This window comes from Giraffa tippelskirchi, chromosome 8 (genome assembly GCF_054371585.1).
Source record: "Giraffa tippelskirchi isolate mGirTip1 chromosome 8, T2T-mGirTip1v1.2.pri, whole genome shotgun sequence".
Classification (NCBI taxonomy): Eukaryota; Metazoa; Chordata; class Mammalia; order Artiodactyla; family Giraffidae; genus Giraffa; species Giraffa tippelskirchi.
The window spans coordinates 125,916,235-125,933,770 of NC_137282.1; the positions used below are offsets into that span (position 1 = coordinate 125,916,235).

At 43.6% G+C, this 17,536-nt stretch overlaps 1 protein-coding gene across 32 annotated transcripts in view; it reads left to right on the plus strand.

The window, feature by feature from the left end:
* Positions 1–20: 20 nt before the first annotated feature.
* The window catches only part of ZNF76 (zinc finger protein 76), a 29,389-nt gene continuing 11,873 nt past the window's right edge, over positions 21–17,536 (plus strand). For 13 of the 32 annotated variants that reach the window (XR_014062092.1, XM_081520122.1, XM_081520108.1 and 10 more), the window contains exons 1-2: positions 21–331; positions 16,345–16,512. Coding sequence is in view for 31 of the 32 variants with exons in the window: in XM_081520122.1 (XP_081376248.1) it covers positions 16,440–16,512 (73 nt within the window). In the remaining variant the exon portion in view is untranslated. Of the gene's footprint in view, positions 336–16,344; positions 16,513–17,536 lie in introns of all 32 variants that reach the window. The other 19 variants (XM_081520123.1, XM_081520109.1, XM_081520116.1 and 16 more) reach the window with 2 other exon arrangements.

Below are 17,536 nucleotides of genomic sequence, written 5' to 3' on the forward strand. Positions count from 1 at the left end.
GGGGGGCGGGGCCGGGCTCTGAGGGACACCGTTCGAGACCCCGGCCGCCCGGGCTCTGGCGGCCCGGGAACCGGGATAAGTGAGACGGCGGCCGCCGCGACTGGGGGTGCGGGGTGGAGCCTGCCCTGTATTTTCTATACGGGTTCCGGGGCCCGGTGGAGGCCCGCCGGGAAGAGAGGAAAAGTGCGGCGGCCCTGGAACCTGGATATCGCGCGAGGCAAGCGGCTCGCGGGCGGGCGGGCTATGGCGCAGGCGGGTTGCGGGGCCGGCGCTGGTGGCGGGGCCCGGTGCATGGCGGTCTGTCGGCGGAGTCGCCCTCGGGGGCTGTCAGGTTGGTGGCTGCGGGAAGAGTGGGTCCACCGTGCCCAGGTGGGAGGCTGGGCGGGCGCGGGGTCCCGGGAAGGTCCCGAGCCTGGCGTGCCCACCCTCCTCTGGCCCTGTAGCTTGGTGGCCGGACGGCTGGTCGGCGGCCTGGCCCTCCCGCACCTCGGGTCCCGGCCCCCATCCCTGCCCCCCAATTCCGCCCTGCGACTCCTGCCCCGTGACTCCCACACCCCACCATGTGACTGCGCCCGCCCCCACCTTGACCCACCCCCACCCCCCACCCACTGACCCTAAGACCTCACCAGGTAATCCTCACTTCTTACTCATCGACTCTGCCAATCCAGGAACTTCCCCAACACTGCCCGGGGACCCACCAACACAGTGACTCCCCCAGCTCTGAACCAGTGACTGACGACCCGGCCAGACTGACTCCACTAGTCTGGTAACCCGTCCAGTTCTACCCTGTATTCCCCCCACACACAAACTTGGTGACTCCCCTCAAACCTTTTCTGGTAACTCCTAAACTCAGCCGTCTAAAATAGTTTCTCACCCAGTCGTCATCTACGTAACCCTCAATATCTGATAATCCATTCTTTTCCCTGTAACTTCATGATTCTCATTCCATGTTCCCCCTTCATCCTAAAGTCACCTCCACCGACGTCCCTCTCTGCACTTCGGCCCCCCAGTGTCAACCAGCACATGTCTTAACAAGTGCCCTAGCACTGAGCTGGTGCCCAGGAAATTATAGAGATGAATATGAAGTAGATGTAGTTGGAGGCATCAGAGAATCTGGATTGAGTATGTGGTCCCAGATTCAAGTCCTAGCTCTGCCACTAGAAGTCCTTTCCTCTGTCTGGACCTCAGTTTCTCGTCTCTGTTATGATAAGGTTGGGTTAAATGACCTCAGTTTCCTTCCAGCTGTGAAGTTCTACAATTCTCAATCAAGATAATATTTGTTTGCAATCATTTTTGTATTCCTAGATAGAAGTTTACTGTTGTAGCCTCACCCCAGGGTCCGCTCACTTTTTAACCTTATTCCTTCACTCCTGTGACCCCCTACACAATAGGCTGTACCCATTTCCCTTGATCAAGCCTCATCAGTTAACATGTTTGCAAAGCAGGATAAGAGTGCTTCAGCGTGGGGTATTGATGTAATTAGAGACCTGCTCTGGTTTGACTCTGGCCCTTAAGCTATGGTGCCTTGGGCGTATCTTTTAGCTTCAGTTGTCACCTCTCCTTCAGGAGGATAACAGTAGTGCTTGAGGTAATGTGTTCAAAGCACTTGGCACCAAGCCTAGCCTAAGGGAGCCCTTAAGTATATGCTGAGAAGCTCTTGTGGGTCTTAACTCCATCCTGGGTACTAAGGAGTCGGCAGATAATGAATGCAGGGCCCACACTTTGTATTATCTTTGTACCCCTGAGCTCTTGGGATCCCTGTCCTCTTATGTCTCCTATGGCCTCCTCACTTCTTTGGCTCTTGACTCTTGTGTCTGCTTAATGAAGATTAGCACTTAGTGCTGAGTACCTACTGTGTACCACGCTTTGTATGTGTAAATTAAGTTTTCCCTTCACAAACCCAAGACGTGATTCTTCTGTGTCTACCACTATTTCCCATAGTTTGTTTGTTTTTGTTTAGTTTTAAACAAATGACGAACCTGAAACTCATACAGATGAGTAGCAGAGCTGACATCTGAACCCACGATCTTCAAAACTCTTTGGATCTGTAGCTTCTCTTGCTCCTAAACCTACCTGGTTTTCCAGGTTACCCTCAGCCCCTTGTTCCTTATTTTCTTTTTTTTTTTTTTTATAAATTTATTTATTTTAGTTGGGGGCTAATTACTTTACAATATTGTAATAGTTTTTGCCATACATTGACATGAATCAGCCATGGGTTTACATGTGTTCCCCTTCCTGGACCCCCCACCCACCTCCCTCCCCATCCCATCCCTCTGGGTCATCCCATTGCCCCGGCCCTGCGCCCTTGTCTCATGCATCGAACATGGAATGGTGTTCTGTTTCACATATGATAATATACATGTTTCAGTGCTATTCTCCCAGAACGTCCCACCCTCACCTTCTCCCTCAGAGTCCATAAAATTGTTCTATGCATCTGTGTCTCTTATTCTGTCTCGCATATAGGGTTATCGTTACCATCTTTCAAATTCTATATATATGCATTAGTATACTGTATTGTTGTTTTTCTTTCTGGCTTACTTCACTCTGTATAATGGGCTCCAGTTTCATCCATCTCAGTAGAACCGATTCAAATGTATTTTTTTTAATGGCTGAGTAATATTCCATTGTGTATATGTACCACAGCTTCCTTATCCATTCGTCTGCTGTGTTCCTTATTTTCTAATAATTCCTAAGCCCAACATCAACACTTGCCATGACTCCAAGGTTTCTATTAATATTAACTTTTGCCCTATGGCCTGATGACTTCCTCAACCCATTATTCATAACCTCTGACCCCACGTGTCCTGAAACACCTGCACCTTAGTACCTCTCTTTATCCTTTGTCCAAATATCCTCTCACCCTATGAATCCTGGGAGCTCCCTCTTATCCTAAGGTGTCTCCCATTCACTGGCACTTTACCCCAAATCCTCTCGTCCTAAGTCTGCTTACCCCCAGGAATTCATATAAATAAGAGATTTCTGATCTCTTATGAGTGTTCCTGCTGCCTCCCTTCTGCCATCCATAGCTACATCCTATTACCCGAAACCTTTATCTAGTGACCACGTCACCTAGCTTCAGAGAAGTGACCCCCTTCCATTCCAGTGGGAACCCATCCTTCATAATCTGTACACCCTCCCATTCTAAGGTCCCTACTTTTCACACCCCGTTCAGTATCTTGTGAGATCCTACCTCTCAAGATTCTTGGCATCTTTCTCACTTCCATCAGTGATCTCCTTTTCAAACCAGAATCATCCCTTTCCTTATCCTTATTCCTGTGCCCCATCCATTCTCACAGTGCCTTTTTCCTACCTTACTCTCTTTCTCTCATGCATCCTCACCTCACCAATCTGGGTAACAATGATTATGATGTAAACCTTCTTCCATCTTAATTCTGCCCTTCTTCCACTCTCCTGTGCATCTAATTCCATGGACATATGAATGACCATGCACTTTCTCCTTCCTACACAACCTGGCCAACCAAACCTCATTGGTTTGTCCAAAGAGCTGCACTCTTCTGATAATAGATCACTAAGGTCACAGTCCTTTAGGTAGTCAGGAGAGAGTTCTTGGAAGTCCTTCTGAATCCATCTAGCCATGACACAGTCTCTTCTGTTTATGAAGCTGCTTTCTGTATGTGCGCTTAAGAGTAGAACGCTTTGAGTGTTGGCCCTGAGGTAGCCCCATTGTTTTCCAAGCCCCGGGAGGACTTTCCAGTTCTCTGCCACCAGAAGACTGTATGGTAAGTAGCAACATGTGACATGAAAGATCCACTTCCAAAAGTCTATTCTGTGGGTCACTGAATTCTCCGATCCCATATAATACACATTCTGACTGTATAGCAATAAATTCAGCAGAGGGCAAAATTAGAGTTAAGGAAGAGGTAAATCTTGGGGTCTGCAAATTCTGTGGATTGATTTTTTTAAAAAAAACTTTCACCTTGGGTTTGTTTAATCTCTCAGGCTACAGAATGTATTATGCCTTGGATGTTAGTTATTCCTACTACATTCTTCTCACCCAACACCCATCCTCCACCCCCCACTGTGATTTCCTTAAGAACAGAGGCTGGGTTTTCTCATCTTCTGTCATCTTAATCCTGTCCCTCATATGTAGCCGGTAGTCAGTAAATACTTACTGGATTGAACAAGCTCATTCAGAAATTCTGCCTCAGATACAAACAAGTGAAAACAGCTCATGTCTACATCTATTTTGTAGCTACAAACCCCTTCTCCCCAAATTCCTCCAAACATGATAATTGGCAAGTCCCTTGATTTAAACAGTCTGGAATTTAGATACTTCTTTTTTTAGTCATTGCTTTGGTGAGAGAATGGGTGTAAGTGCTTTTTTTTTTTAACTGTGTTTCTGGTAAGACTAGAGAAATTGGTTGAGATAGTTGCTAGAATACAGTGTTAACAAGACCAGAGTCTGTCACATGTAGATCAGTTCTCAAGAAAACAGCTTCACGAAATATTTAGTCGGGGTTGCAGAGACAGAGAATAGAAGAAACCAAATTGACATAATGTTGGTAATTGTTGAATATGGGTAATGGGTTCATGGAGTTCATTATACTATTCTTTCTACTATTATGCATGTTTGAAATCTGTAATAAAGAGTTTGAGAAAAAAGATGAGGACAGCTAGGTGAACACGTGCAAGTTTAGCACTGTTCCTTGAAAGATACCTCAAAGCAGATGAATTGCTGTTAAACTGAGTCAGTACTACCATGTAGTCCCAACGTATTTTTGACCTCTTCTGTTTATGAGGTATCAGGATGCCAAAGCCAAAAATTAGTACCATGCAGAATTGTATCATCTTGGCAGCAAGCACCTGTTGCCCTGGTTCTGCCTTGCTTCCCAGCCCAGACGTGGTTTCTTGTAGTAAGGGACTGGGCTGGACCTAAGAAGAAGGAGAGGCAGTGCGGGGAGTGAGGGAGAGGTCAGAGCTTAACCAGGGTCTTCCCCTTCTGGCCTGAACCCTTTAGATTACGGGGAGATTCTAAAAGTAAGGATGTTGATTCATTCATTCATTCTACTAATGTTTGCTGAATATCTGCTAGAAGCCAGGTACTCTTTTAGTACCTGGGGATAGAGTAGTGAATAAAACAAAGCTCCAGGACTTAAGGAGCTCACCTGTTGGGATGAAGCAGAAACATATGATAAGTAAAATATATATTGAGAAAATTAAGCAGAGAAGGAAGATAAAGAGTACCAGAAGTCAGGGTATTAAATTTTATTAGGGTGGTCAAGGAAGGTCTCACTGAAAGGGTAACATTTAAGCAAAGACCCAAAGGAAGTTAAGGGGTGAGCCAGGCATTTATCTGAGGGAAGTATATTCCCTCTGCTGTCAGAGAGCAAGTGCAAAGGCCCTGAGGCAAGAGTATGCCTCATATGTTCAAGAAACGTGAGGACAGCAGTCATTATGGCTGCAGTAGGGTGAGAGAGGAGAAACATAAGCAAGAGATGTGGGTGGGAGTAGATTTGTGGTAAATCGTATTAGGCCTTATAGGCCCCTGGATTTTTTGTGAATTGTGAGTGAGATGGGAGCCATTGGAGGGTTCTCGGCACATAAGTGACATGATCTGACATAAAGGATCATTCTGGCTGCTATGTTGAGAATAAGTTGTAGTGAGCAAGAGTGGAAGGAAGGAAACTGATTAGGAAACTACTGCTATAGTCCAGGCAAGAAAAATGGGTAGCTTGGACCCAAAGTAAAGAGCCGAAGAATAAGAAGTGCTTGAATTCTGGGTATGTTTTGAAAGAGGAGCCGGGAGGATTTGCTGAAGGATTGGAAGTGGCATGCAAAAGAAATAGAGAAGTTGAGGATTGCTCCGTCATTTATGGCCTGAGCAGTTTAACAGTGGAGTTCCCACTTACTGAAATGGGGGAGCCTGGAAGAAGGGCGCATGGTGAGAAAGGGAGCTAAGGTATTCACTTCTGAATATGTCAAGTCTGAGATGTTTTTGGACATGGAAATATTGAGTAAGCAGCTAGATATACAAGTCTCTTCGACTTGTTAGTGAATGTCTGCCCTTCTGGGAACTGAAAGAACGCTGTTACCGGGCCAAAGACAAAGGAGTAGAAGGGGAAGAACACTGACGGCTCTGGTGTGAGACTCAGCTCTGCCCCCAGGTAGCCATGTGATCCTCTGGGACTCCTCTGGCAGCTCTAGCCTCTGTCTCTTCATCTGTAAAACGACGGCTTTAGACTAGAAATGAGCTGTCTTCTCAGCCCCTCCCGCTGTGAGAGCTGATGAAGCAATGCTTAGAGCAAGTGAGATAATGTATCTGTATATCTGAGAGCATGTTGGAAACTGCTGAGCTCTACACAGGGTCATGTTGTTGGTGCTGAGTCCTCCCTTCCTTCACTGAAGCAATACCCAGTGAATGCCTGCCATGTTCTGGGCACTGGACACAGAGGATCCAATGACAGGGAGATATATCCGTGCCCTCCTGGAACACTGCAGATGAGCCGCCTGGTGTAGTAACTTCATTGCTGAGTGCAGAAGAAGTGGCTGGGGTCTGATGGTCTGGTGTGGTGTTGGCCAGGGAAATCTTTTTCTTAACTGGATCAGGGAGAAAACTTTGTGGATGTCAGAGATGAGGCAAGATGGTAATTCAAGTGAAGAAAAAGTCGGCATCCTATCTGGGGCTGGAGAAAGAGCTGGGATGGTGGGATTCAGTTCCTTCCCTCTTTCATTCCTTCACTCAGCATATACTTTTCTGCCAGGAACTTCTTCTGGGGAGCTTTTGTCTCTGCAGTAGATGAAGGGTTTCAAAGCAATCTCAGAAGTTTCAATCAGATCTGATTCACAATAAGTGGAGCTGATTTAGGATTCAAATCTGAGCTAAAGAGCTCAGTTAGCTGTGTGCCCTAGTAGTGTTATTCATTTAGTGTCTGGGGCACATTCTTTGTAAGGTGCTAATTAAGCTGGAATGGTTGCTCTCGAGGAACTTGAATTATAAGCAGTTTAACAGGAAGTAAGTGTGTTATTTTCATCCCAAAAGAGTTAAGTTTGAGGGAAAAATAACATAACTGGCAGAGTAATTCCTTTGCTGCATCTGGAAGCACAAACATCTCATCCATGTGTCATTTAGATGTTTATGTTTCTATTTAAGGAGAGTCTCTGACCAACTAAACAAGAATATAAGATATAAGGACTTCTCTGGCAGTCCAGTGGTTAGGACAGGTTAGGACTCTGTGCTTCCATTGCAGGGGGCACAGGTTCAGTCCCTGGTCAGGGAACTAAGATCCTGCATTCTGTATGCCTTGTGGCGGAGCGAATAATAATAACTTTTTTAAAATACAAGATATAGCCCATCTTAATGAACAAGTTCCCTGGAGAAGGGAATGGCAACCCACTCCAGTATTCTTGCCTGGAGAATGCCATGGACAGAGGAGCCTGGCGGGCTATAGTCTGTGGGGTCCCAAAGAATCGGACACAACTGAGCAACTAACACTTTCAACTTTGAATGAACAGGTCACTCACAAAGTGAGAGTGGGTATGTAACCAGCATCTGTGCAAGTAGCTCTTATTTTCTGTCCTGTCTTTTTCTGGGATGAATGTTAGACCTCAGCGCCTGAACCTTTTCTGGTGGGGTTAAGCATTGACAGATTGTTCTCTGGAGAACCTGGAGCCCCTGTAGTGCCATCAGCAATGCACACTTACCCCCGCCTCTCCTGGCCTTGCCAACATCGATGGTTGGATATTTCTTTTTTTTTGTAATTAATAGACTATTTCTTAGAGCAGTTTTAGGTTTACAGAAAAACTGAACAGAAAGTGCAGAGAGTTCCCATGTACTCCCTTTTTACGCACCCCTACCCTAACCATCCCAGTTTCCCCCAGTTAGCATCTTACATTGGTGGGGTACATCTGCTACAATTGATGAACCGATGTGGAGGTGTTATTGTTAACTAAGTCTGTAGTTTACATTATGGTTCACTCTTTGTGTTGTACACTCTGGATTTTAACAGGTACACAATGTCAAGTATCCACCATTATAGACTTACGCAGAATAGTTTCACTGCTCTAAAAATGTCTTATGCTCTGCCTATTCATCCCTCCCCTCCTTCCCCTGCACCCTTGACAACCACTGATCATTTCGCTGTCTCTTAAGCTTTTTCTTTTCCAGAATATCGTATCATTAGAATGATACTGTATGTAACCTTTTCAGATTGGCTTCTTTGACTTAGCAAAGTGCATTTTAAGGTTCCTCTGTATCTTTTTGTGACTTAATAACTTTTCTTTTTATTGCTCAATAATGTTCCATAGTATGAATGTACCAGTTTGTTTATTGAAGGATGTCTTTATTGCTTCCAGTTTGGGGCAATTATGAATAAAGCTGCTATAAACACCCATGTGCGGGTTTTTCTGCAGACATAAGTTTTCAACTCATTTGGGTAAATACCTAGGAATAGGATTTCTGGATCTTATTGTAAGAATATGTTTAGCTTTGTAAGAAACTGCCAAACTGTCTTCCAGAGTACCATTTTGCTATGCCATTTTGCATTCCCACCAGCATTTGGAGTTTTCAGTGTTTTGGATTTTCAGCTCCTGTAGTAGGTATGTAGTGATATGTCATTGTTTATTGGGTGTGAATACTTTCACTTTGATTTTTGGTAATTCAGTAAGTATAATATCATCATGATTATTCTTTCTTGTTCTTTAATTACTAATGAGAATGAACCTTTTTTGCCTGTCGTTTACTTAATGTTAGTGCTGTTTTGCTTGTGTGAATTCATATTGTAGCCTTATTTGTCCAGGGGAAATTTGGTATTGTTCCTTGGAGGTTTGTAAGTGTCTGCACGTGGCTTTTTTTCCGCCCAGTTTTTTTATTGTGGTAAAATACACAGAACATAAAATTTGCCATCTTAACCATTTTTAACTGTACAATTCAGTTACATGTGTGTTTTTTTTTTAATTTTATTGGAGTATAGTTGATTTACAATGTTGTGTTAGTTTCTACCAAACAACAAAGTGAATCAGTGATACATATGCATATATCTGCACTTTTTTAGATTCTTTTCCCACATAGGTAATTACAGATTATTTAGTTCCCTGTGCTATACAGTAGGTCCTTATTAGTTATTTATAAGATAACATGTGTTTTTAATATCATGCCTTATATTTTATTTCTTTAATATTTTCCCCTAATGCTGAGGATTTTTTTCGAGTCAACTCTTCTGACTTAGATTTCTTATGCTTCAAAGGGCCAAAACTACCTTCTCTTCCTGTTTGAGATCTGGATATTATTCCATTTTGATGAGCTGATAATATAAATTTAACCTTTTTGTCCCAGAGTGATGTTTTAAATTCATGATGTTTCTAAATAACTGTGATGATCCAGTCCCTTTTGATACTGCCAAATAGCCCTTGTCAAGCACACAGTGACCCCAAGCTGAATTCCAGTAACAACTGAAATGTAACCTCCTCATATCTGTATTAATTTGTTTGTTGATATAAAGTGATATCCTTAGGCTAACCCTTCCAAATTGCCTTTTTTTCTGGACTTTTCTTTTCATGGACTAAAGGTGAGTTTGGAACTCAGCCATGATTGCTCTGTTGAGTGTTTACAAACTAAGGTGTTAAATTCACTTAAACGTTTGTCTGAAAATTAGATTTTTAAGTTACCTGTTTTAGTTTAAATGAATGCCATTCTGCAGTAAAGGAGACTATATTTTCATTGACTTTTTTGGAATTAAAAATAAACCATTTTGGCCAATTACTCCCTTTTCTGTAACTAATTCAAACCTGTAAAATTGCAGTAGCCAAATAGGAACCACACTAAAAAGTACTTTGGGCTTTTAACATCAGTGTGCCTTTTGGAAAGAGATGTTTAGCTGGTGTTTTAAATGTGTTTCTGTTGTTAATTTCCTGTTTTCTCTTTAGTTTTTGGAAACCCACAGAACCAAGCCTGTTTCACTATGGGTTTTGTGTGTGCATTGAAGTCTTTTTCTATAATAACAAATACTGAATCATTCTACTACAGCCCTTCCATATCTGCTTCTCATTTGTTCGTCACTTGACTCCCTCAGTCTTTGTCCCTCCCAACCTAATGTCGCTTTGTCCTTTCTGAGAAGTTTTCTGTATTTCCACATTAAAATTATCCGACTGAAAATTGTCATTTTTTTTTTCCCTGAAGTTGAACATTTCTCTGTTTCCAAGCAAACATTTTCTTTTTTTCATTTTCTTTTTTTGGCTCCTCGGTACCCTCTGGGCTGACAGAGTCCAGAAACCCTTATTTCAAATGTTCCTGGAGTTCAGGTTAGCAGAAAATGATAGACTACAGGTGCCTGTAGTCCAGGCGAAGCCCTGCTTAGGTGTGGATCAGATTAGATCTGAACCATGACATAGTGGAGAATCACGTGGCTACTCTTTCATTTCCCATCTGTCATACCTCTTATTTTTCTGCTTTGAGGAGACAATTTAAGCCCATCTTTTTTCACGGAGAAAGATTCAATGTATCTAAAAAGTTTTTCTAAATGTTATCTCACTGGTAACTATAATTTATGTTTACAAGAGGAAACACATTTATATATTATGAAGTCATAGAGCTGTTTCCTGCACCAGAGCCAACAATAGGTTAAGTTCATTTAAAAATGCAACAAACAGGAACTGGACTTGCTGCTGATTCTGGGTGTGTCAGTCTCCCTTTTCATCCCTACCTTTTGTCATGGCTCTTACTCCTCAGCACACCTCCCCCTAGACTAGCTCTCCATTCAGCTCGGGTCATTAGGGAGCTGGTAAAAATTACACCGGAGAAGGCAATGGCACCCCACTCCAGTACTCTTGCCTGGAAAATCCCATGGATGGAGGAGCCTGGTAGGCTACAGTCCATGGGGTCGCTGAGAGTCGGACACGACTGAGCGACTTCACTTTCACTTTTCCCTTTCATGCACTGGAGAAGGAAATGGCAATCCACTCCAGTATTCTTGCCTGGAGAATCCCAGGGATGGCGGAGCCTGGTGGGCTGCCGTCTATGGGGTCGCACAGAGTCGGACACGACTGAAGCGACTTAGCAGCAGCAGCAAAAATTACACCCTCCAAAAAGAAAACATAGCAGCTACTCCTGCTCCCCGCCACTCCCCCCTGCCCTTTGTCAGAGGGCCACGGGAGTTAGGAATGTGAAATGTCCAGTACAGGCAGGAACTGCTCAGACCTAGCCATCCTCTGCTGCTGCTAAGTCGCGTCAGTCATGTCCAACTCTGTGCGACCCCATAGACGGCAGTCACCAGGCTCCCCTGTCCCAGGGATTCTCCAGGCAAGAACACCAGAGTGGGTTGCCATTTCCTTCTCCAATGCATGAAAGTGGAAAGTGAAAGTGAAGTCACTCAGTCGTGTCCGACTCTTAGCGACCCCATGAACTGCAGCCTACCAGGCTCCTCCGTCCATGGGATTCTCCAGGCAAGAGTACTGGAGTGGATTGCCAGTGCCTTCTCCATAGCCATCCTCAGGCAGTGACAAGCCTTCTTTGGCTCTGCCAGTGTCCCTGCAGTTGATTCAGTACTGGCACAGGAGGCTTCGGAGTTGACCATTATTTAACAAAAGAAAGGGAGAAAAATGGCAATCAGACACTTGTACCTGCCTGGCAGCCAAGAAGCAACTTCTCATCATCCGCAGTTAGGCGCTGTTGGAAGGCAGATTCATCAATCTGGAAGGGCTAGAGAGCAAGAGGGGACTGTTTCATTAAAGGTTTATGTTATGAGGCTTAAGGAGGAAAACTGAATATTTAGCCTGGACATGAGAACATGTAAAAGAGCGGGGATTTGTTTTCTTTGAGTCTAAAAAGCGTTATTTTGGGAAATGTGGCCGCTAGCTGTTCCCTCCTTCCATGTGGTCAGGTCAAGAAGAACCGGGATTAAGTTGCAGTGGGTGAGATGAAAGTTAAACGACCAAGATTCAAGTGTTCTAAGAGCTGATGTTGTGTTACAGTGGATTAGCAAAAGGAGGAAATAAACCAGATATTAAGAGGTATGGACTCTGGGGCCGGCCAGCCTGGCTTAGATCCTGGCTTCAGCACTAACTTGTTCTAGGACCTTGAGCAAATTACTCCACCTCTAAGCTTCAGTCACCTCAGCTGTAAGATGGGGATAGTGAACTCACTCCCTCACAGGATTGTTTTTAAGATTAAAACAGATGGTATAGATAGAGTACCTGAAACAGCAGCTGACATGTATTAAGGGCTGTATATTTAATCAATGTAATTACATGAATGGTGGCGAGGATTTTAGGGTCATTTGGGCCAACAATTCATTTTACAGATTAAGAGGCAATAACAGGAGGTGAAATTGAGGTTACAAGCTTTTCTGCAGATCCCAGGCTGTTGCCAGTACTCCTAGCTGTTACAGAAATACTCATTGCTTCAAAAGCATATCCCTTTAGGTTCCCCTTTCATCCCCTCCCCCAGAGCCAACATTTCTTGAGTAATTCCTGTGTGCCTTCACTGTGCTAAATGCTGACATTTCATGTGACATTAACATGTGAAGAAGATGCCGCTGTTATCCTCATTTTTTTTTTTTTTTGAAGAAGTATCATCTAAATTTCCAAGAGGTCCAGTTACTTTCCAAGGACACACAGCTTGAAAGAGGCAAAGTCTGATTTAGAACCAAGACTGACACCAGAGCCTGTGTTGTTAACCATGGCACGGATTTTCCTCAGAAAATCTCAGTAGAATACAGATGAGCTAAGTTAAACCAACCATTGCCTCAGCAGCCACAGGGCCCAGCCATAAAGATCTGAGGCCATTTTGTAATCCCTTTTCAACGTGTAGTCTGCTTTGTTTTCAGACATAGGTCTCTCAGGTGTATTATTTCTGATACAGTGCTGTTAATATGAAAACAGTTCACCAAAAGAACTTCTCTCCCTGGTTGAGAGAATGAAAGTTGAAGGTCCTGGAGCAGTCCAATAGAGGCCAGGCCCAGGGCTTTCATGAGGTAGGGACCATGTCGTGGGTTATCAGGACTCTGGGCAACACTGGGGTCACTGCCAGGATCCAAGTAGACCAGAAAAGATGAGTCATATATCAGAATTCCCACCTAGACCAATGGTTCCTTACCTTCTTCAATCCCTGTAAGACTCCAATGACAGTCATGACTCTCCCCTCTTCAGAAAAATGTGCAAGCTCACACCAAAAACGTGTTATCAGGTGGCTTCAGGGTTCGTAAACTCCAGCTAAAAACCTCCATATTAGGCAGCAGAGTAGACTGCTTAGGAGCACTGCTCTGGTGCCAGGTGGCCTGGATGCAAATCCTTTTCTTTCACTTACTAGCTGTGCAACCTTGAGTAGAGCTGCAACTCCCTCAACTGTAAAATGAGGATAATAATAGTATTTAATTAAAGGGTCATTGTGAGGATTAAACAGGTTACCAAATTTAAATGCCTAGTACGTGGTTAGCTCTCTGGCCATATTCAGTTTCAGCGGTAGCAGCATTGCTGTCCCCAGAGCCTAGCCCATTCAGTAAATGTTTATGGACAGAAGGAATGAATCATTCTAGTAGAGATGCCAAGTCTAGCATACAGCGTCCCAACCAGTGTGTCACAAATGGGCTATAGTTATGTCAGGATACTTACCCACTCAGCCCTTTGAACTGCCAAAGCTCTAGCTGGTTGCTCATGCCTTCAAGCACCAGCATCCAAAGTGTGACATACAAATATCCTCTCTGGGTGCCCTGATGTGGTAACAGGTTGGGCAGCACTGATTGAGAAGATCAGCCGGCAGCTAGTAAGAATCCAGTAGGCAGTGCAGATTTCGAGTCCAGGAGAATCCTATGGATGGGTGGCAAAGAGACCCTTGCCCTGGAGCAGGGCTCCGGTACACTCCGTTCCACAGCGGACGCACAATGAGTGCTGCCAGTCAGACGCGTTAGTGCTTCCCTCCTGGCACAAGGACCGGCAAGTCACAGCTCGAGGATTTGCGGAGAGTCTGCAGTGAACCAGGAACCGGGTTTGGAGCCCGAAGTCTTGTGTAGGCAACACGTGTTAAAGAGGAAGAGATAGGCATGTGACCCTAGGACGGTGAGTGCCAGGAAAATGTGGTGGCCAGGGCTGCAGGGACTTCTGAGGGGACTAGCCTTGCCTGCAAGGTGAATGAATTCTTAGGATGATAGGAAGCCACTGAAGAGTTTTAATCAAGGAAGTGGTAGGTTTAGATTTGTACTTAAAAAGGCATTCTGACACAAAATTTGAGTGAGAAACAGGCAAGAATTTATTGAGGACATATATTAGGAGGTTCTTAGATAAGTCAACAGGTGAGAGATGATACCTGGAATTAGGTACCTTGACTTTCTTGTCTGTCTTTTAATTATTTAAATTGAGGTATAATTGACATGCAACATTATATTCTTTCAGGTGTACAACATGAGGCAGTATCTGTATATTGTGAAATGATCACCACAGTCAGTTTAGTTAACAGCCAGCACCATATGCAGTTACAGAATTTTTTTCTTGTGATAAAACTTCTCTTAGCAGCTTTCAAATATGCAATTCAGTATTATTAACTGTAGTCATCATGCTGTACCTTACATCCCCTGGGACTTATTTTATAACTGGAAATTTGTACCTTTTCACTCCATTTACTCATTTCGCCTACCCCCAACCCCTGCTTTTGGCAGTCACCAATCTGTTCTCTGTATCTATGAATCTGTTTTTTTAAGGATTCCTCATATAAATGAGATCATACGGTGCTTATTTTTTCTCCACCTGACTTATTTCACTTAGCGTAATGTCCTCAAGGTGCATCCATGTTGTTGAAATGGAAAGATGCCCTTCTTTTTGTGGCTGAATAATATTCCAGTCTGTGTGTGTGTGTGTGTGTGTGTAGCTCCTTCTTTATCCATTCATCCATCAGTGGACACTTAGATTGTTTCCATGTCTTGGCCATTGTAAATAACGCTGCAATGAATATGGAAGCACATATATCTTTTCAAGTTAAGGTTTTTGTTTTCTTTGGATAAATGCACAGAAGTGGGATTGCTCAATCAAATGGTAATTCTACTTTAAAATTTTTGAGGACTCTCCATATTGTTTTCTATAGTAGCTACACCAATTTACATTCCCACCAATAGCACACAAGGGTTCCCTTTTCTCCACATCCTTGCCAAAACTTATTTTTTCTTGTCTTTTGGGTAATAAACCATTCTGATAGATATGAGGTGATACCTCATTATGGTTTTGATTTGCATTCCATTGGTGATTAGGGATGTTGAGCATCTTTTCATGTACCTGGCCATAGAAAGCTGTCTATTCATATCATCTGCCTGTTTTTTCAGTTGGGTTGTTTGGCTTTTTGCTACTGAGTCATTTGAGTTCTTTGTGTATTTTGCATATTAGCCCCTTATCAGATACAGGATTTGCAAATATTTGTCCTATTTAATAGGTTGCTTTTTCATTTTATTGATGGTGTCCTTTGTTGTGCAGAAACTTTTTAGTTTTTTAGTCCCAATTGTTTGTTTTTGTTTCCTCTGCTTTTAGTGACAAATTCCAAAAAGAAATCATTGCCAAGACTGATGTCAAAGAACTTACCACCTATGTTTTCTTCTAGGAGCTTTATGGTTTCAGGTTTTAAATTCAAGTCTTTAATCCATTTGAATTAATTTTGTATGTGGTGTAAGATGGTGGTATTCCTAGACTTCTGAGGATAAAGGGGGAATCAAGAATGACCCCACTGGGAATCCCCTGGTGGTCCAGTGGTTAGGATTCTGTGCTTTCACTGCAAAGTAGCTAGGATCAATCCTTGGTCAAGCAACTAAGATCCTACAAGCTGCATGGCCCCCCAAAAAAGAATGACCCCACTGATTCTGGGTGAATGGATGTATCTGAGCACAGGAGAGATGTCAGAATGGTCACAGAGAACCAGCAACAGCAAAGTTGGCCCCCTGCCTTCAGTGGGTCTCCCTTCTAGGGGAGTGAATTTAAAAGTGGGTTTTATAAACAGTATTGACTTGTTTACTGTTTATTTGGCTGCGCCGGATCTTAGTTGCGGTATGCAGGGTCTTGAGTTGTGGCATGTGGTCTCTAGCTCCCTGACCAGGGCTGAAATCCCAGCCCTCTGCTTTGGGAGCACAGAGTCTTAGCCACTGGCCCACCAGGGAGGTCCCTAAAAGTGGGTTTTGACTAATGAAATCTCACTTTACAACCAATTTGGCTGGCATGTTTCTCTTGAATGCTCAGTCTTTAGAATTCTTAAATGCGTATATTTCGAACTCTTTTAACAAAAGCCAACATAGTTCTCTACTTTGAAGAATTCATCTCTTTTTCTTTTTCTTCTTGGCTGGCCTCATTCACTCTCCCTGTGTGTCCTTGCGGCAGGAGGAAGCCATGCAGCTCATAATATGACACTGTCCATTTTCTCAGATTTGTGACGCAAAAGGAAATCTCTAACCTCAGCTGTGGCTCCGGTGCTGGGAAGAAGCCAACTTCATGTCTGAGTGCACGGGCAGGAGTTTGCCATGGAGAGCTTGGGGCTGCAGACGGTGACCCTCAGTGATGGGACGACGGCCTATGTCCAGCAAGCTGTCAAAGGTATTTCCACAGACCGCAGAATCCCGCCCTGTCCTGGTACAAGAGTCTCATTACCACCCTGCCGTCTTGCCTGCTTGTCACAACTTGCTCTGCATGAGAATATCTCAAGGTGATTGATGAAAAAGTAACTCTAAAATATAATGCCACCTAGGGAGGCTAGAAAATCAGATTAGCCTAGCTACAGGAGCCAAGATTCCCTTATGTGTGGTAAGAAGTTCATAAACATTTCTGGCATGGATGAACACAGTGCTGCTTGTGACTTCCTGCTTTTCAAATATTCCCTATCCAGTTTTCTCAGTTCTTTCTAGAAGCAGTTCATTTTAATTTAAGCAAGTTTAAGCAATCAAACTATCTTCTGAGCGTACACCACACTATACTCTTTAGGTTCGGGGCGGGGGGTCACCCAAGCATAGATCTCATGCCTTAGGCCCCACTAGGGTGACCAGAAAAAATGTACAGGGAACATAGTTAAATTTTAATTACAGATAAACAATGAATAATTTTGTAGTGTATGTATGTTCCAAATACTGCATGAGAAAGCAATGTATTTAAACATAAGATTAAATACTAAAAGCAGTAACATAGTAACACCAAGTACTAAAAAAAAAACCCTTCATTGTTTATCTGCAATTCAGATTTACCTGAAATTCAAATTCTCGGGGAACTTAAATTCAAGGGGGCATGGAGTCAGAACAGAGCATTGTTGAAGAACAGGGCCTTCTGGCCAGGACACTCACTGTCCTGACAACCTCCTTCTTTTCGCCAGCATTTACAGGCACGCCAGATGGCATATGTGTCTTTCTTGGACAGCACTGGCCAAACACTGCCTCATTTCTTCTCTTTATTTTGCCTTTTCTGGACTCTGTGAGCACCGCCATCCTCATTTCTCCACTGTCATTTCAACAGTGCCCTCCTTCATTTCCACACATTGTCAAAATGTATTTCAGGTCCCAAGCTTATAAATTGTTTGTTGATTTCATTTTAAATTGGCTGCTTCCTGATTACAACAAAGAGGCCCCTTAAT